This window comes from Lampetra fluviatilis, chromosome 30, assembly GCF_964198595.1.
Source record: "Lampetra fluviatilis chromosome 30, kcLamFluv1.1, whole genome shotgun sequence".
NCBI lineage: Eukaryota > Metazoa > Chordata > Hyperoartia > Petromyzontiformes > Petromyzontidae > Lampetra > Lampetra fluviatilis.
The window spans coordinates 11184903-11205757 of NC_136304.1; the positions used below are offsets into that span (position 1 = coordinate 11184903).

Consider the following 20855-nt stretch of genomic DNA (forward strand, 5'->3'; position numbering starts at 1 on the left):
CCGACGCCCGCGTGGTTCAGTGGAAATCTAAAATCGTAACTACCTGGTCACGTGACCAAAATTAGCATAAAAAACAGGAAATTCCTGTGTACATACGCCCCCCCCCCCCATCTGCCATGAGGCAAAACTCCTGCCGTGAGGCAAAACTCCTGCCGTGAGGCAGAACAACAATGGTAAGCACACTGGACCTGCAATCAACCTAGAGGACACCGGTTCAATCCTGATCTCCCGGTGCGGCAGTTGAAACAACGAGGCAAGTTTTTGCTTCATTAAACTCATTGACCAGCGCCTCCAGTGTCCACTGAGCAGAGGTGTAATTGCTGCTTGGCGGATCGCGAATTCACTTCACAGGGGTTCTCAGCCATGAGTTATGCTCGCGTGTTGAGTGCGACATGTGTCAACAGGTTCCTATAGAGCTGTGTGTAGTACAGCCTCCGTGTGCCGTTATGTAGACTTGGGGTGACCGCGCACACGAGGGCACGCAAAGAGAGGGCACACAGGCAGCGCCGAGCCACCAGCAGCTACTACAGAGCCAGGCAATTATTTATATCCAGAGGACGGGTCCAGGTATTGCTCGCTATTAGTGTTGGCTGTGGCCAGGAGCCAACGTCAATCGGATTCATGGGACCAGCTGCCCCTTAAGCTCGCACACGCGGCACCCCTGAATACGCGTCAGGTGGCCGCGCGGTACACGGTAAGTGCACACACTACATACACAATACACACACACACTACATACACAGTACACAAACACTACATACACAAACACTACATACACAGTACACACACTACATACACAGTACATACACACAACTTAAATTTGAAGATTTTATTGATTATATTGGGTAAGAAGACAAAAATAATAATTGGTTTTCTGTATCGACACAAGCACTGCTTCCCCCCTATGTTCCGTTTGGAATTGATACTTGATTACTGTGACATCGTATACAAATCAGCCCCAAGCACTATACTGAAGAAGCTTGACTCAATTTATCACTCGGCCTTAAGATTTGCATTGAACTGCCCATATAGGACTCACCACTGCGATCTCTACATTGGGTCAAACTTAACATCTCTTAATGTTCGACGACTTGTGCACCAGATCTTATTAATTCACGATGTACTTACAAAAAAATCCGCAGACTACCTGCTGGTTCTCCTCACTGTTTCAAAGAACAAATGTGACCTAAGGTCTTCGCTCATTTACCAGCTTCACATTCCTTATTGCCGTACAAATACTGGAGGGCCTTTGCTATTGAGGCCTCCATGGTCTGGAATGCAACTGTCAATAAACTGCAACTTGAATCACTACCTATGAGATCTTCAGATCTTCACTCAAAACTGCTCTAGAGGAGTTGTACACCCATAGCTGCCACTGCTATTCAGTGGCCTAAAATCAAATGTTTTAGTTCCGGATTACCGCTACAACATATGATCTTGTGTTTTGATTTAGTGTGCTGATATTTAAATGTGCATTTGAATTTTTTTTATACTCCTACTGATGTTCCTGCTGTTGTGGAGTGACTCATGAAGCTAGCTATGGCTACAGGGTTTGGTGGTACATGTTGTTTATGTCGTTTATTGTGAAATTTCAGTCACAGTTCCTATGATCACTGTTACATTGCTTATGGCTTTATTTTGGTGATGTGAGGGTGCGATTTAACCGCTCCACCATCCCATCGGTTTGAGGGTGGTAGGGCGAGGTACGGATTTTCTTGGTGCCAAGGAGGTCACAGACCTCCTTGAGCAGTCGGGAAGAAAAATCCAGACCCTGGTCGGTTAGAAGCTGCCCCAGGGCACCCTTATCTAGAACACACTCATACAAAAAGGCATCGGTGATAGATGAGGCTGATTGATCTTGCAAGGGCCACGCCATGGGCCAATGTGTGAGGTATTCAATTGCAGCCATCTAGATGTACACCATGGGGAGCGTCGCCCTATCCGCAGGTGGAATCGAATTAAAGGCGGCCAGGGAATCGTCATCTAACGCCGTCGGATGTACCTTGAGCACCTCATCCATAGTCCATCCGACTGAGGCGTAAGCCACATCGAACTGGCTCTGGAAGGATGACCAATCACTCCCAGCTGCGGTGAAGGGAGGAACAGGAGGCAGGCGCCGAAGCTTGAAGAAGCCCAAGGTGACGATCGGCGCGACCGCCCCACCGGCTGCACTCGGCAGCATCGCTGCAGCAGAGTCGATGACGGCCGGTTGTTGCGTCGCACTTAAAATGGCGGCTGGTTGCTGCGTCGTATTCGAGGGCAAGATGGCACCCAGTTGCCGCGTCGCGCTCGAGGGCAAGATGGCACCCGGTTATTCCGTCGCGTCCATTGAGAAGTTGGCACCAAGTTCAAATGTGGCGGGTGGGGAAATGGCGGGAAGCGCCCGGTCCCGCTCCAATGCCGCGATGGTGGGCACATCACCCAAATTGCTGTAACCATGGAGAGGGCCGGTTGATGTGGTTTGGGTCATACGCCCACAATGTGTCCAGATTCGGTTTGGTAAGCGGAGTTGGTTTGTGCACCCCTTTCGTCTTAAGCCATTTATTGCGCCGTGTGAGTTTGTTTCATCTCCATATCGCAGGAGTCGAGTGTCGGGTGTGCCCGACGAGCTGGGGCATGCGTCTGCCGATGCTGGTCCTCAGGAGAGTGTTTCTGTTCCACCCCCAGGCGCTACGTGATTGATGCCTCGCACGCGGCCGCTCGTGTCGGCCTCGCGTGCTCTGGACATGAAGGATTCGACGACCTGGCCTACTGCTCTTCGAGAGGAGCCGGCTTCCGTCAGGTCGATTTCTTGTTCCCCTCGGCCCTTCTGGAGCGGACGACCCCAACCTGCCTGGAGGTCCGGCATCACGGACTCACTCAAAGACTCGATTCGCATGATCCCCGCACATTGCACACTCCCACGCCATCATGGGTTGTCACGCTCGCATGCGTTGTGGCGAGTATTTGGCTCATCCTGCTCGCCATCCAGCTCATGGGCGTTGTTACACGTTGTGGGTGGGAGATGTTGGCTGCGGGGACCTTGTGCAACGTGCTTGTTGGGTTGTTATTTGTTCGCTGTTGTGGTTTTTTTGCTCTCCCCTTTTTATTTGTGTAAATTTGTACAGTTGAGTTTGGGTAATTTATTGCGCTGTTATGTTATTGTTGGAGCACACTTGCTTATTGTTTTTATATATGTACATAGGTTGCTTGCTTGCGGGGGAGTTGGCAGCCGGGATGGCTGGATGCTACGGTGGTGATATAGTGACTGTGAATGTCACTGTGTGGTGCCTGGCCTGCGAGGTCACGGCGGATAATATGTTGTCATTATGTGCAGCCCGGTTACTGGGCGTAGTACCAGCCTTAGCGGAGCTTGGGTAAGCGCTGGTTAGCATAGAGGCATGCTGGTTGACCTGCCGACACATGACCAGATGATATTGGAGGGGGGCCACCGGTGGACGGGGGCTGCTGGGTGGTCACGTAGTATACAAGAGCTCTCGGGAGCCTTCGGGAAAGGGCCAGGGAGATCAAGAAGGTGGGCGGGGCGAGAGGCGGAGCCAGCCCCAGCCCGGGCCGATATAACGGGGCCCCGTGTGGGGCTCGGGGTTCTTTACTGTTGGTGAGTGAAGATCCATGTTGGGTTGAAGAAGCCTCTAGCCATGCGGTCCAGGACCCAGCTCATGGTCTGGACCGGGATGCGGGACTGTGTCTAGTTCTGCCGTAGCGTGATTAGATGGGCGTTCAACACCCGAGTGTAGGTTACGTTACGTTGCGCGACTCAGTTGGACTCACTACACATACACAGTGCTTACACAGTACACACACACTACATATACAGTACACACACTACACAGTACACACACACTACATACACAGTACACATAAACAGTGCATATGTAGTGGGTTCGAATTAGGTGCACACACACACAGCTTGGAGGCAACACTATTTCTTAAACGGTAAGTAATATAACACTGTACATGAGGTGGTGACCACCTTCCTCAACTCACTAACACTCTGGAACACGACACAGAGTGGACCAGGCAGGTGACGGGCTGCCTGGTTCAGGACAACGACCCGGGACTTGAGGACCGATGATATCGTCTTCACTTCGGAGTTCAACAGCCCCGCTCTGCGTTCACACCCCGCTTATATCCGCTCCAGCGTGGCCGGCTCTGCCCAGGCGCGGCCGGCTCTGCCCAGGCCACGCCTCCCTTCCCCCACCTCACGGGAAGGTCTGGGTCCCTCCACCACGTGACCCCCCAGGCACCCCCTTGGGGCCCCCAGCCCTCGTACAGGCCGACACAGTAGTGACGTCCTATGTCACTACACATACACAGTACATACACACTTCATACACAGTACACACACTACATACACGGCACATATGTAATGCGGGCGTAAGCGACCTTCCGGATGTGACGTCACGGGGGGTGGAGTCATGTGACGTGGGGGGAAGGTTCGGGTCCTTAAGCGGGTAAACCGGAAGGGGAAGGCAGTCGGGGTGTGAGCGGAAAAGAGTGAGGCCACGCGGGCGAGTGTGGAGAGGGGGGGCGCCGACGGCCATCGGGAGCCAACCCCGAAGATAAGAGGAAGCTGCGGAGTGGTGTGCAGCTGCAGAGGAGACAGCCAGAAGGGCTGCGTGTTAGAGGCAGCGGTGTGGCTGCCAGGAGGAGCTGCGGAGAGAGAGAGAGAGAGGGCTGCATGTTAGAGGCAGCGGTGTGGCTGCCAGGAGGAGCTGCGGAGAGAGAGAGAGACAGCAAGAGGCTGTCAGAGCTGCGGAGGGAGAGGAGTTGCAGCGAGTACAGCCAAGGGGGGCTGTGTGAGAGAAACAGCAGCGGAGCTGCTGTTGTGGATCGGGCCGACATTGGAGTCAGCACCGTGGAGAAGCTACAGAGTAAAGACAGCCGTGTGGGTGTACAGCACGAACCGAATAAAGGACACTGAGCCAGACATCGTGGTCCAGTCGTTTATTACACATACACTACACACACGGTACATACAGTACACACAGTACATACACACTACATACACAGTACACACACTACATACACACTACATGCACGGTACATACACACTACATAGTACACACACACTACATACACGGTACATGCACGGTACATACACAGTACATAGTACATACACACTACATACACAGTACATAGTACATATGAAGTATTGGAAAATGACGGCAGGAAACTCCTTGACGGGAACACACTTCTTTTATTAAATCTTGACTTGTAACAATACAACGCGTGGCCTCTCTTCTTCACAATGCGCTTCTCTTGACTCTGGATTCTGTGCTGCCGGCTCTCTGTGCCTCGTGTAGACTCCGCGCCTCGGCTACACTCCTCTCTCGCCTCGTGTAGACTCTGCGCCTCTGCTACACTCTCCACTCGCCTCGTGTAGACTTTGCATCTCTCTCTCTGGCTACACCGTATGCATACTCGGCTCGTGTAGACCTTCCTCTCTCTCTGGCTACACCGTATGCATACTCGGCTCGTGTAGACCGTTCTCTCTCGCTGGCTACACACTATACATTACTCAGCTCGTGTAGACCGTTCTCTCTCGCTGGCTACACACTATACATTACTCAGCTCGTGTAGACCGTTCTCTCTCGCTGGCTACACACTATACATTACTCAGCTCGTGTAGACCGTTCTCTCTCGCTGGCTACACACTTATACCTTACTCTCCTCTACTCTCCATTACTCTCCATTACTCTCCTCTCCGGGCTCTATCTCTGCACCTTCGTCTTCATTCTTAGATGGTTCCACTTCTGCCCCTGCTCCTCTGTGCATCACCTTATATACCCCTTCTTCCCGGGAGACGGAGCGGATGCGGACCTCAACGTCGGCACCGCTCCTCAGTTACCCAATCCCCACGCGCTATCCCTACGATCCGGTTCCGCTCAGCGCGTGTTTCCACTCCCCGACCAATCACACCGCGCTGCTACCCGATCACTCCCTCTGGGCGCGTCACCGGCACACAGCCAATCAGCAGCACTACCCCCACCCGCGCACTGACGCCTGCTCCTCCCCGTCAGCGCGCGTCACCACACACACACCCGTACATACGCGCTGGCACACGACATATACACCCAGCGCGTATCACCACTACATCACCCCCTCCCACATAGCTCGCAGCCGGCCCGGCTGCTAACAACAACCAACCGCGACGATAAAACGACAACCAACAAAAAAAAACCCCCGTAACCCCCCGAGTGTGCCCCGTAACATAACACAACAACAACAACAACAAGAATAACTATGTACAGATTGACAATGAACCCGAAAAGTCAACAATAACACGATACGAGCAAATTCGAAACGAACGCGCCCCACGTCCCTGCGACTACACGCATTGACGAGGCGCTCCAACTGCCCCGACTCCTCACGAGGCAGGTCATGCAAAGTAGCACGACCTGGCGCGAGTCCGTCTGGCTGGTCCATCGTATGGGGCGGGACACTGACGACCGTCCGGCGGTTCCGGCTGCTCCAGACGGCGCGGAACGGGCCTGAAAGGGCCGGCCCCGCCGCGGAGATCCGGCCGCCGGTGATCGGCAGCTGTCAGTTCCGAGACACCTGGGAGCAGATCAGGCGAAAATACGTGTGGATCAGGCAGAGACATTTCCCCCTCTGGGTCGCCGGTCACGTCACACGCCCGGCCATCACGACACAAGGGGAGGCCATATGGAGGCGAGAACGGTTTCAGTCGGGAGGGGTGAACGTACCACCGGCGCTTTCCCCACTTTATCTGAACGCACTGGGGCCGTGCAACGCGCACGACCTCCACGGGTCCCCTCCACGGTCTCAACAATTTAGGCGACGTAGCCAAGGGTGCCTGAGGGCAATGCAGCCAGGCCCTGTCACCTGGTTTCCATTCGTGCATGGACACCTTCCGTGCCCGCAACCGTTCATTAGCAATTTGGCGAGCCCGCGAATTAAGCCGCGCGGCCTCCCTCGCCTCTGTCAGCTTGTGAATATTAAACTTAACATGTTCTGCCAAATTAGAATTAGTTCGTGGAGCGGACAGGCCAAGTTGCGTTTCTATTGGCGGGTCAGCTTCCCGACCGTACATCAAATAGAATGGGGAAAACCCCGTAGCTGCATGGGGGGCCATTCTATACGCGGCAAGGACTCCCGGGACCTGCAGGTCCCAATCTACATGTGCCTCGCACACCTGCTGGCACAGCATGGAAGTCAAGGTTTTGTGGAGTCTCTCCACCATCCCGTCAGTCTGCGGGTGGTACGGGGAGGTACGCACCTTCTTGGTACCCAACAGATCGCACACCTCTTGCAACAATTTACTCGAAAAATTTTTACCTTGGTCGGTCAGCAGGCGTTCGGGAGCCCCCTTGTCCAGGACATAGCCCTGGACGAAGGCATCCGTCACAGCCGCTGCCGACTGGTTAGCGAGAGGCCACGCCATAGGCCATCGGGTAAATTATTCGACCCCCACTAACAAATATTTATTCCCTCTCGGCGTGACTGGGAAGGGCCCCAAAATATCGAGTGCAACGAGCTCGTTGGTACGCGAGACCTGAATAGATTGCAGCGGTGGATTAGCTGCCACGGCCGGTGGTTTACGCCTGGCGCACTCAACGCACCCCTTCAGAATATGCACCACATCACTTCCCATTCCCGGCCAGTAATAGTCACGCTGAAGCAGGGCAAGCGTCTTGTTAACTCCCAAGTGCAAGAGGCGTTCGTGTGCCGCCAAGACAACCCTCCCCCTCACAGCGGAAGGCACCACGAGTGCGTTCCGCCGGGACAAACTGTCCCATTTCAATAACACGCCCCGCTCAAGTACATAGGAGCCGGTACGCTCCTGGTCCCCCTCGGGACCCCCAACCTTGCGGCGCAATGCTAGCAGCGAGCTGTCCGCCATCTGGAGGCGGCCCCATTCGCTGAGCGACAGCGAGAGCAGCGAGTCCCGACCCTGAGAGGCAGTGGAATCATCCCCGATCGGTGCGCCCGCTGTCGCAGCCAGTGCCCCCATCTCCCCCGCAAGCGTCGGTTTACAGCGCGCCGATCCCGACAAACACGCGCATTCATCACAAGGCAACAACCGCGACAAGCAATCGGCATTCGTGTGTCGCAACCCCTTACGGTACGTAGTCGTAAACTGATAGTCCTGGAGGACTTCCAACCAACGCGACAACTGGCCCGAGGGCTGGGCGACCCTCAATGAATACTGTAGCGCCGCGTGGTCCGTTCGGACTGTAAAGTGACGACCATAAAGATATGGCCTAAACTGCTGCACAAAAAAAACAATGGCAAGCAGCTCGCGACGGGTGACACAGTAGCGCTGCTCCGCCGGAGACAACACCCTACTACCGTAGGCGACAACTCTTTCGACACCCCCAACGACTTGGGATAGCACCCCCCCAATGCCCGTGTTGCTAGCATCCGTGTCCAGCAAAAAGGGACTGGCAAAATCGGGATAACACAAGGGTGGGGCACCCACCAAGGCGTCCCGGAGGGAGCGAAACGCGGCCTCCTCCTCCGGTCCCCATTTGAACTTCACTCCCTTCGCCGTTAGAGCGTGCAAGGGTTTTGCAATAGTGGCGAAGTGCTCAACGAACCGCCGATAATAAGAAGCAAACCCGATGAAACTACGCACGTCGGAAACGGACGTAGGTGTCGGCCACGAACCGACACAATCCGTCTTCGCGGGATCGGTGGAGATCCCCGAAGAATCGACAATGTGACCCAAGTATCTAACGGACCTACGAAGGAGGTGACATTTGGCCGGTTTAAATTTCAACTTAGCCGATCGCATTCGCAAGAACACCCCTCTCAATCGCCGGAGGTGTTCCTCAAACGTTTTACTGAAAACAATGACATCGTCCATATAAATCAAGCATGTATCCCACTGCAAGCCCGACAAAACCAGCTCCATAAGTCGCTGAAACGTCGCTGGAGAGGAGTGAAGTCCCATGGGTAACCGGTTAAACTGGAACAGCCCCCCTGGAGTCCGAAATGCTGTCTTAGGTTTCGACTCTTCGTCGAGCGGCAACTGCCAAAACCCCGATAACAAATCAAGAGTCGAAAAATATCGCGCACCAGACAATGCATCGAGGGACTCATCCATCCTGGGGAGCGGATACGCGTCAGCCACAGAGATCTTATTCAGGCGACGGAAATCAACGCAGAATCGCAGGGACCCGTCCTGCTTCTTAACCAGCACAATAGGCGCTCCCCACGGGCTAGAGGAGGGCGAAATAATATCGGCTTCTAGCATATCGTTAACAGCCGACTGAACATGTTCCTTCTCCACGGGACTCAGTCGGAAGGGATTTAGCCTGACCGGCGCCGCATCGCCCGTTTCAATGTGATGGTGCAACAAATCCGTGCACCCAATGTCATACTTATGTTTACTGAATACATCAGAGAATTCAATGAGCAACTCGCGCAGCGCACCCAACTGCGCCGCCGACAAATCGTCCGAGGCGGCACATAACGAATGGACCCACTCAAGGTCTTCCCTTGGCTCAACGTTCCGCGCGGGGCTCGAGCCCACCTGCGCAACCAACCCATCATCCCCAGGGACCTGCGCCGCGTGAGCCAGCACGGTGCCCTGCGGAATGACAGCTGGTCGCGACCCCGCGTTCAAAACCATCACAAACGGATCCCTGTCAGCCCGCACCAAAGTGTGAGCCACCGATAAATCAAGACCCCCGACAGCCTTGTTAGAAGGACCCAAAAGCATACTCTGTCCCGAAGCCTCCCTCACCCATGGTTTCCGCAACCGGAGGGGAATCAACATCTGTGAACCCGGGGGCACTTGCACTGTCTGCGTCGCCACCGCTTGTATCGTAGCGCACGCCGTCCGAATGTCAGTAGGGCCCGTCAAAAATGAAATCCGGCGACCCGATGGCAGTTCAATGCATCGTTGATCGATAAGAATTTTAATGGGCATTTTAGCCAAAAAGTCAGTGCCCAAAGGACACGGAACTGCCAAAGAAGACGAAACGAAAACGGGTCCCGACAATTTGATATCTTCAATGCAAATGGACGCCCTAACCTGACCGATAATGCCCAACGATCCCCCATTAGCGGCGTAAAATGGCACATCCACTGGAAGCAGCGGACGACATTGGACCGGAAGAATATTATAAATGAGGTCCGATATAATAGTTGCCGATGCCCCCGTGTCCACTAACACCCTAATCTCAACCCCATCAATAGATCCCGTAACAACGGACGAACCCGCCGAAGCAGCCACAATTCTATGCCCCAATTCCGCCCATTCAATGTCTCCCTAGTCCCGGCCGAACCCCCCTCGCCGAACCGAATCCCCGAACCTTAACCGGCCCTCCTCCGCCGCAACGCGGCGTCCCATGTGTGCCGAATAAACAGGCCGAGCGTGTGAGGTGCCGCGACTTGCCGGGGATTGTAGAGATGACTTCGGCTCTCGGTCGTCGTCCAGCCGAGCTCCCATGGCGTGCTGCCGCGGAGCGCGGCACCCGGACGCCACGTGGCCCCGGAGGCCGCAGTTATAGCACGTGACGAGGGTCGGAGTAGATCTTGGTTGCTCCGACTTTCGGCCCGATCGCAGAGGCGACCGGGCCCCCGGCCTCCAGTCCCCTGGTCGTCCCGTGGCGAACGCCTCCTCTCGTGGGCTGACGACTTGGGGTTCGGCGACCACCAAACCCGGGGCTGCGACGACAGCAGCGTTGCAACCAACGCCTTGCTTCCGTTGTAGGGCCTCGTGCGCTTGAATACTCGTGGCGACTCTCAAAGAAGAAATATCAATCTCGTCAGCTGTGTTGATAGGGACCCCCAGGTCCTGCGCCAACTTGAGCAGCTGCTCCAAAACCATCGCCTCTTGGCCCTCCTCGTCCATCCGAGGGAACGCAGCATCAGCAAGAGCCAGCAACGCCGTGCGATAGGCCAGCGCGGTCTCCGTGGCCGCTTTCCGTCTTGCGTAGAACTGATGGCGGCACGTAGAGGGAGGCCCGTAGACCCTGGCCAACAAACCCAGCGCATCCTTCAGCGTGGAGCGGTCCGACTTCCGTGCAGCCCTGAAGGCCGCGAGCGCATCGTCGTCCAGCATGGCGGGCAATGCCCGCAGCGCCGTAGCATCGGACCACGCTGACATCTCTTGATGCGCCAAAAACCTTCGCTGAAATTGGCCCCAGTCTCCGCCTTCCGCCTTGAAGGCTGACAACGTGGGCAGGCGCTGCTGAAAAATGAAGTCATCCGCCTCGTGGTTTCTCTCCGCCTGTCCGTCGGTGTCTAAGATGGCGGCTCCAGCAGCAGACGTAAGATGGCGGACCCCCTCGCGCGCTGATGACGTCGATGCGCGCGCTTGGGAACCCACCACCACGTGGCGCTCGCCGTTCCCGCCAAAAGTAGGCCCAGGCGCAATGGCGGGAATCCCCCATTCGTTTTGGCGGGAATCTGCGGGGCGACCTTGTAAAATGTCCCCCACCGTCCCCGCTCCTCCCGACGAGCTGATCTCCGCCAAGATGGACGCGGCGGCGAGCAGCAGCTCCGCCAGTCGGGAGTGCGCCTCACGAAGCCCGGCGTCTGTCCCCGGTCGCTCGGCCGGCGCCGTCGACGGACCCTGCAGCGTGGGCAAGTCCTCTTCCTCACCCCCCGCCACCAGCGGCCCCGAGTCGTCCAGGTCTTCCTCGCGGTCAATCCCGTGGGTCCTACGGGTCTTCCTCGTCTCCATACTTGGAAGCCCGTTTCACTTCTGACGCCAGATGAAGTATTGGAAAATGACGGCAGGAAACTCCTTGACGGGAACACACTTCTTTTATTAAATCTTGACTTGTAACAATACAACGCGTGGCCTCTCTTCTTCACAATGCGCTTCTCTTGACTCTGGATTCTGTGCTGCCGGCTCTCTGTGCCTCGTGTAGACTCCGCGCCTCGGCTACACTCCTCTCTCGCCTCGTGTAGACTCTGCGCCTCTGCTACACTCTCCACTCGCCTCGTGTAGACTTTGCATCTCTCTCTCTGGCTACACCGTATGCATACTCGGCTCGTGTAGACCTTCCTCTCTCTCTGGCTACACCGTATGCATACTCGGCTCGTGTAGACCGTTCTCTCTCGCTGGCTACACACTATACATTACTCAGCTCGTGTAGACCGTTCTCTCTCGCTGGCTACACACTATACATTACTCAGCTCGTGTAGACCGTTCTCTCTCGCTGGCTACACACTATACATTACTCAGCTCGTGTAGACCGTTCTCTCTCGCTGGCTACACACTATACATTACTCAGCTCGTGTAGACCGTTCTCTCTCGCTGGCTACACACTTATACATTACTCAGCTCGTGTAGACCGTTCTCTCTCGCTGGCTACACACTATACATTACTCAGCTCGTGTAGACCGTTCTCTCTCGCTGGCTACACACTTATACCTTACTCTCCTCTACTCTCCATTACTCTCCATTACTCTCCTCTCCGGGCTCTATCTCTGCACCTTCGTCTTCATTCTTAGATGGTTCCACTTCTGCCCCTGCTCCTCTGTGCATCACCTTATATACCCCTTCTTCCCGGGAGACGGAGCGGATGCGGACCTCAACGTCGGCACCGCTCCTCAGTTACCCAATCCCCACGCGCTATCCCTACGATCCGGTTCCGCTCAGCGCGTGTTTCCACTCCCCGACCAATCACACCGCGCTGCTACCCGATCACTCCCTCTGGGCGCGTCACCGGCACACAGCCAATCAGCAGCACTACCCCCACCCGCGCACTGACGCCTGCTCCTCCCCGTCAGCGCGCGTCACCACACACACACCCGTACATACGCGCTGGCACACGACATATACACCCAGCGCGTATCACCACTACACATACACAGTAGATACAGGGTACACACACACTACATACACAGTACACACACACTACATACACACTACATACACACTACATACAGGCAGAGGCGTAGCTAGGGGGGGCAGGGGGGTACATATGTCCCCGAGCGCCAAGGTAAAGGGGCGCCAAAATGAGGCTTACAACGTTACATTATAACTTATTGCGGCGGGCGAGGCAGCCTGAAACTACTGCACAAATCTACACCTCAACCTAAAAGTTTATATATCCCGCCACACACAGCCTACATGTCATGTAATTACATTTTGGTACGCGCGCCTATTAAAAACTTACATGAAAGAACGTCCCAAACAACAGACAGGCGCAGTCTTTCAGCCTTAGTCACGGGCCTGTTTTTTTGTGGCGGAAACTACGACGGCTTGAAACACGCTGGAGTGCACGATCAGAAGCTGTTAAAGCTATCTATGAAGCACTGGATGAACTAATAGGGCTGCTAGACAAATTATCGGAGGACGTAACTATGACGCCTGAAACCAGAAGTGATGCAGAACAGTTACAGCCATGCGTATTAATTTTAACTTCATAGTTTTATTACATTTCTGGAATGTCATTCTTGGAAAAATTGATTGTGTTCAGAAGCGCTTACAGGATCCTACTATAAATTTCAAGGAAACAGCAACTGATCTTGAATCTTTGAAGCATGAATTTGTCAAGCATCGTGATGATTTGAGCCAAGTTGCTGTAGAAAACGCCAAAACAAGATGCACAGCCTGGGGGATCGATGTGGACAGAAGAATTAGGCGACGTCGGAAGATGCCAGGAGAACTGGCAAGAGATGCAGGACTTTCAACAGAAGAAGACATTGTGCGCGTTATGAAGAGTGTATTTTATCGACTTCAACAGGAGATGTCAACACGGTTTTTACGACTAAAAGACCTGAACACAAAATTTGGATTTCTGCTGGACGTCAAAACTCTTCTATCCGACACAGATGTCGATGCAATTCGTGGAAATTGCACATATTTTGGAAATTTCTATGACACCGACATCAATGGCCACGAACTTTTCACAGAAATTGGAGATTGCAAAATGTTGCTCAGTAACCGGAATGAAGTTCTACCAGAAACTCCTTGGGATTTTCTTGGTTTTATTGTGTTTTATGGAGACGACATATTTCCGAAATTGCGAATTTTACTGCAAATGTTATTAACAATAGCAGTTTCAATTGCAAGCTGTGAGCGGTCGTTCAGCAAATTTAAACTTATTGTCGTATTTGCGTGCTTCAATTGGACAAGATCGTCTCAGCGATCTTGCTCTTCTTAGCGTTGAAAGAGAAACATTGCAAAAAAACAGATTTTGATTATGTGATTGACCAGTTTGCGACAGTGAAATCAAGAAAAATTCATCTTTTGTAGACTGTCAACCAGTCTACGACAGTGATTGAGTGAGCCATGTAATATAATTTCTATAAATTTGCTTCTTTAAATACAATGTTTCATTACAATTTAAATTGTTATTCCTTATTCGATGTAATAGGAAAATGTGATTAAACGGGGGGGGGGGGGACGCCAATTTTATAGTTCGTCCCCGGGCGCAAAATATCCTAGCTACGCCTCTGCATACAGGGTACATACACAGTACACACACACTACATACAGGGTACATACACAGTACAGAGTACATAGACACAACATACACGGTACATACACACTACATGCACAGTACACACACACACTGCATATAAAGTACGCACTCACCTGGGGCGCGTAAAGCCAGTGTCCTCACCACACACTCACCACTCACCAGGTGCGCGTGCCCGTAGAGCCAGTGTCCTCACCACACGCTCACCACTCACCAGGTGCGCGTGCCCGTAGAGCCAGTGCGCGGGCGGTCCCGGGAAGGCGTCGAGTGCGGGGCACGCGCGCCGCTGCAGCACCCACAGGGCGCAGCACGCGGCGCACAGCAGCAGCAGCAGGGAGCCCAGCAGCTCCCACATCCTCCTCACTCCGAGCCGGTGCACTCACCACCCTCACCCTGAGCCAGCACACTCACCACCCTCACCCTGAGCCAGCACACTCACAGACTCACCACGAGGCAGCACACACAGACTCACCCTCAGCTCAGGCAGCACACACAGACTCACCCTCACCCCGAGACACCACACACAGACTCACCCTCAGGCACCACACACAGACTCACTCCGAGGCAGCAAACACACACCCTCACCCTGAGGCACCACACACAGACTCACCCTCACCCCGAGACACCACACACAGACTCACCCTAAGGCAGCACACACAGACTCACTCCGAGGCAGCACACACACACTCACCCTCACCCTGAGGCACCACACACAGACTCACCCTCACTCTGAGGCAGCACACACAGACTCACCCTCACCCTGAGGCAGCACACTCAGACTCACCCTCACCCTGAGGCAGCACACACAGACTCACCCTCACCCCGAGGCAGCACACACAGACTCACCCTCAAGCAGCACACACAGACTCACCCCGAGGCAGCACACACAGACTCACTCCGAGCCAGCACACACAGACTTGCACGCTGCTCTCTGTCTGCTCACAGCAGCGCTATGCCCTGGCACGACAGCAACACCCAATCGCTGAGCCGTGAGTGAACATCAAATAAACACACCCCCTGGGCAGGTTCTCATAAATCATTATCACAAATACCAGACTTATGTGAGCAGATGAGGCCGCACCTATCTCGCCTTCATGTGTCATCTACAGGGTTGTTTTTCATAAACCTGTTATTTATAGCACATTGAGCTATGAAGTTGTTTTTCAAGGGCAACTTGACCGGCAGACAACATCAAAGCATTCCGCGGTTACAGATAAAAAAAATACTTAACAATCTCAATTATGTTGTAAATTTACGTTCACACTTAAACGTTGGTCATTTTAATAGTTTAAAATTGTACAGAGACACAATGGAGATGACAAGAGTCAAAACTAGGTTGTTCCAAAACTTTAAGGCAGTTACATCAAATGCTCTTTATCCAAATTGCGCGCGACACCTGATAATAAACAATCAGACACATCCTGGCTTATAGGAGCGTAGGGTACAAATAATTAGTATTATGGATATGTCTACCTTATACTTTAGTGATGGTGCCTTACTACGATAATCCTTGCTATAAAACAGCCTAGGCAGTATTCTGGAAATTATCAAGCGATAAATTAAGCCCTGGCTGGGCATAAGTAGAGAAGATGTTCCGAGTGCGTTGTTGTTAAACAGCCGATTAACTAAACTGTTGATATCAAAGTTAATTTATTAGGTATAGCCCTGTGAGCCATTCGGCTCTTGAATCGGGTGCAACCGCAACAAACAAAAAACAAAAACATGAACAAGAAAACATCTTAAAGTGACTATGTGCAAACAGAAAATCTAAGTAAAGACAGCAAAATATTGCAGAAAAAATCACCGTACACCAACCCTGTGCAAATATTCCAGTGGGATGCATGTGAAACAACAACCACAAGACAACTTAGACTAAGGCCATCAGTCTAACTCTGTATTACAGCAAACAAACATGGCCAAACCAAAAAACTTTTCGAAAATCACCAAAATAAAGCCATAAAAGCAATGAAACAGTGGTCATAGGAACTGTGACCGAATTTTCACAATAAACGACGAATACAACATGTACTGTACTACCAAACTCTGCAGCCATAGCTGGCTGCATGAGTCACTCCACAACAGTAGGAGCATCAGTCGGAGTATCAACATTTTTCAATGCACCTTTAAGATCAGCGCACTAAATCAAAACACAGATCATACTTTGCATACTTTGCATCGCTTTGCAAATGCAACTGTTTTATAGAACAAGATAAATAATCGATCTCTCCTTCACATATCCGTCTCTCTACGTACACATTAAAGTATGTATTACAAAATCTCTCCGTCGCACAGCTTCCTTCTGAGAGCAAAACATAAGAAGTATTGTTTCGGATAAGCAAACCTTTGGACCGGTTTCAACATTGCAGTGTCTCATCAGCAGCAGAGTCAGTCTTGCTTGAATCAATGAGGGTGAACTACAAAGTTGGGTTCCATGGCCGCAATCCTTTTACGATATGGGTCCTTGGGTTGTGGTGTTGTAGAGTGGCTGTGTGGAGGTCGTGGTATGGCTATTGTGGTGAAGTGGTGTCGTGTAGAGTTAGGTGGTATAGTTGTGTGGGGATTAGGTGGTGGTATAGTGACATTTTAATGGTATGGAGGTGGTGTGCAGGTGGTGTGGTAATGTGATGTAGTGCGTGGTGGTGTATCATACTATGGTAGATTATGTTGTGGTTGTGTTGTGTGGTTGCGTGGTGTTGAGTGCACCATTCTATAATACCAGTAGTGTAACTTTGATACCTGTGTAGTGACATAGAACCAGGGGCGGTTTCTTCATTAGGGCGATTGGGCGACGCACCACCAATGTCATTCAACCACAGAGTCACGCTAGCCGTCACTGTGCCTCTGGATATAGTCCAATCAGCGTCATGCTACGTTCTGTGGAGTACCGCCTCTTTTTGGGCGATTTCCCTCCAGCTGAGAATCGCCCCGAGTGGTCCCATAGACTTACATTCAAATATGTTTTTTTTCGAACGGGGGCGCTGCAATGCATTCTCTATGGCTTCCGGGAGGGCTCGCCCTAACGTGCTTACGTCATCATACGTGCTTACGTCGTCATACGTAAGCACGTTTCATCCAACAATATAATTTCTCGCCACCTAGTGGAATCTTTAATAAAAGAAAATTGAGTGGTTTGTTTTAATAGTGAGTATAGAAACAAACAAGATGTATTGTAAGAGTCACTTTATTTTTCATTAATATTAAAGAAGTGAAGTTGCCTTTACATGCTTAAGCTGTTAATTTATCCATTGCATGGGTGGACCTTATCCTTATCAATCATCCAGACATTTGCCCCCCCTGAGAGATTTTGCAGGAGCCGCCACTGCATAGAACGGTCACTACTGTGTCGGCCCGTACGAAGGCTGGGGGCCCCGAGGGGGTGCCTGGGGGGTCACGTGGTGGAGGGATCCGGACCTTCCCAGAGGTGGGGGAAGTGAGGCGTGTCCTGGGAAGGGAGGCGTGGCCTGAAGGGAGCCAGCCACGCCGGGGCGGAGCCAGCCACGCCAAAGCAGATATAAGCGTGGTGTGAACGCAGAGCGAGGCTGTTGTACTGTACTCCAAAGTGAAGACATCATCGGTCGTCAAGTCCCGAGTCGTCGTCCTGGGCCAGGCAGGCCGTTGCCTGCCTGGTCCAGTCTGTGTCGTGTTCCAGAGTGTTAGTGAGTTGAGGAAGGTGGTCACCACCTCATGTACAGTGTTATATTACTTACCGTTAATAAATAGTGTTGCCTCCAAGCTGCGTGTGTGTGCACCTAATTCGAACCCACTACATTTGGCGTCAGAAGGTGGAAAAATAAATATTGCTAGGTGTTATCCTAGGGAAGTAAAATGGGCACACGAAAAACAAATATAAAACTCACCTGGACGCCTTCGTACAACGGGGACGGTGTGACGACCATCCTTCGGACAGCCCCGGTGACAGAGAGAGAGAGATGGCGCTGCACGCGGAGCGGCGGGACTGGCATCGCACTGCTGCTTCGCCGCCATCGGGAACGGAGCGACGGAGCCGCGGGGAGAGGACACCATCGTCGCTGCGGGGGCTGGCGGGGGAGGCCCGGGCATGCGGGCCACGGGGTGGGCCCGCCATTTCGGCGGCTGGTCGGGGCGCGGTTCCCGCCAAAACGCCGCTCCCGCCAACTCGAGGGCTGGTCGGGTCGTGGTTCCTGCCAAAACACCGCTCCCGCCGACATCAACGCCTGCAGAGGGGGAGTTCCAGTCTTCTGCTCGAGCGCGAGAGGTGGATGAGTTCGCAAGAGCAGGCCGTGTTCACCATGAAAGATTCTTTGGGCCGTCCCAGTGCTCCACCTTGCCGCCCTCCGCTATTCACAGTCGCCAGGCGAGTCGTGACATGACAAGCACCCGTCCCCAAGAAAAATAATAATAACTTCACCCATCTTGCATGTGCCGGGTTGCGATCGCGGGTGTTTTTTTAACTCGCTGGTTTGCGGAGCGTGTTTGTCCGGTTGTGTGCGTGATAAATTGACGCGGCTTCCACGCGGGTGTCTGCTTGTAACAAGTGTTGTTGTTAATTACGGCGTCGAGATCGGTATCTTCTGGGTGTAGTTAATGATTAATTCGTTGTTGGGTGTCCCGAGCTCCGTTGATATCCTGTGGGTTGCCGTGTTAATGACTCGTGTTGTTACATCGTTTTGTTGCGAAATCGCGATTGTTATTGTGTATACTGTATGGAGCTTCGCTCGTGATTGTTCACGTGTAACTGTCAAAAACTTTGATCGTCATTGTTGCCAAGGTACAGACCGTATGGAGCTTTGCTTGGAATTGTTAACAGTGTATGAACTGTTGGGTACTTGCTTGTGATTATTTACTATGTACGGATTGTCTGGAGTATTGATTGTGTGTGTTGCCATGTGGGGACTGGATGGAGCATTGCGCCAAATGATTGACTGTACGAATTTCATATACTGCATATACTCTATTAATCAATTCAGCGATTCTTGGGGTTTGTGTATAGTTTTTTGCTCTCAAAATTCGAATGCCCTGAGTCCCATGGTTAATGTTGAAGGGGTTTTTGAAATGACAGGTTCGGTGTGTTTCAACCTCACTGGTTGGCTCCTGTCCGTTGTTGCACAGATGATGTCTTTTGTGCGGAAATGCCCCTTGTGTTCTACATGGATCGGGGGTGCGTTTCCATTAATTGCTGTCAAATTGCGTTGCTCTCTCCACTCGGTTGGTACAGCTGCATGCTGCAATGCGAGTCTCGGAGGTGATGTGTACGGATACGGGATGTGAGTCATCTTCTTGGTTCTTTCGGTAAAGTCACGTAGAAGGGAAGTAATAAAATAATAAAAATAAAACATAATAAAACAATTCTCACGACGTTTCGGCCACAACGCAAGCAGCCGTCCTCAGGCGAAGAATGAGAACATTATCAAGCTAGGAGCTTATATAGGTGTAGCGAGGAGGAGCGCCTTAACAAAAGAATGTGCATATGAAGAGGAATTTAGCATACCAATGGACAATGCGTAGGGGGTGGGGTTTGTGTATAGTGTATTGTTGTGACCATTGAATATTCAGGATCGTCACAAATTGTGCGTACCTGTACGGCATTGGATCAGTTCTGTGGGGGATCATAATTCAAATTGTATGTGTTGTGATGGTGTTAAATTGCGATGGTGACATGCTGCCAGGGATTTGGAATTGTGGTGCTGGCTGTCACCTATCTTGGGGCGCAGATCCTGACCAGGATGGCCCAGTGAGAGTTGCGTGTCTAACACGAACATTGTGGTCCCGTCATGCTGTGTCTGACGGCTTGACCTGACAGCCCGGAGATCGAGACACTCCGTGGCTTGTCTAGCCTAGTGGGCTGTGCGCTCACATGGCTCAGAGAGTGTGGTCCCGTCATGCTGTGTCTGACGGCTTGACCTCACAGCCCGGAGATCGAGACACTCCGTGGTTTGTCTAGCCTAGTGGGCTGTGCACTCACATGGCTCAGAGAGTGGTCCCATCATGCTGTGTCTGACAGCTTGACCTGACAGCCCGGAGATCGAGACACTCCGTGGCTTGTCTAGCCTAGTGGGCTGTGCGCTCACATAGCTCAGAGAGTGTGGTCCCATCATGTTGTGTCTGATGGCTTGACCTGACGGCCCGGAGAGTGAGACACTCCGAGGTGCGTTGAAACAGTGGGCAGGAGATTCGTAAGGTTCAGGTGGAGTTGTCCTGTTACGTTGGGACTGTATCCCTCAGTTGTTAGGGTGCATGTTGTGCAGTGAGTGAACGATGGGTCATCTCAGCTCGGTCGGTACAGCTATATGCTGTGATGCGAGTCTTGGAGAGAGACTGGGTCATCTCAGCTCGGTCGGTACAGCTATATGCTGCGATGCGAGTCTTGGAGAGAGACTGGGTCGTCTCAGCTCGGTCGGTACAGCTATATGCTGCGATGCGAGTCTTGGAGAGAGACTGGGTTAAAATCCCCCCGATATGGCC

At 52.6% G+C, this 20855-nt stretch overlaps 1 protein-coding gene across 2 annotated transcripts in view; it reads right to left on the reverse strand.

Moving 5' to 3' along the window:
• LOC144943273 (cytochrome P450 4B1-like) overlaps positions 1 to 15365 on the reverse strand; it is a 57533-nt gene extending 42168 nt beyond the window's left edge. Inside the window, exon 1 of one of the 2 annotated variants that reach the window (XM_078870614.1) lies at positions 14629 to 15365. In XM_078870614.1, coding sequence (XP_078726740.1) covers positions 14629 to 14769 — 141 coding nt within the window. In that variant the 5' untranslated portion in view covers positions 14770 to 15365. Of the gene's footprint in view, positions 1 to 14576; positions 14597 to 14628 lie in introns of those variants that run through there. The other variant, XM_078870615.1, reaches the window with a different exon arrangement.
• Positions 15366 to 20855: the final 5490 nt, after the last annotated feature.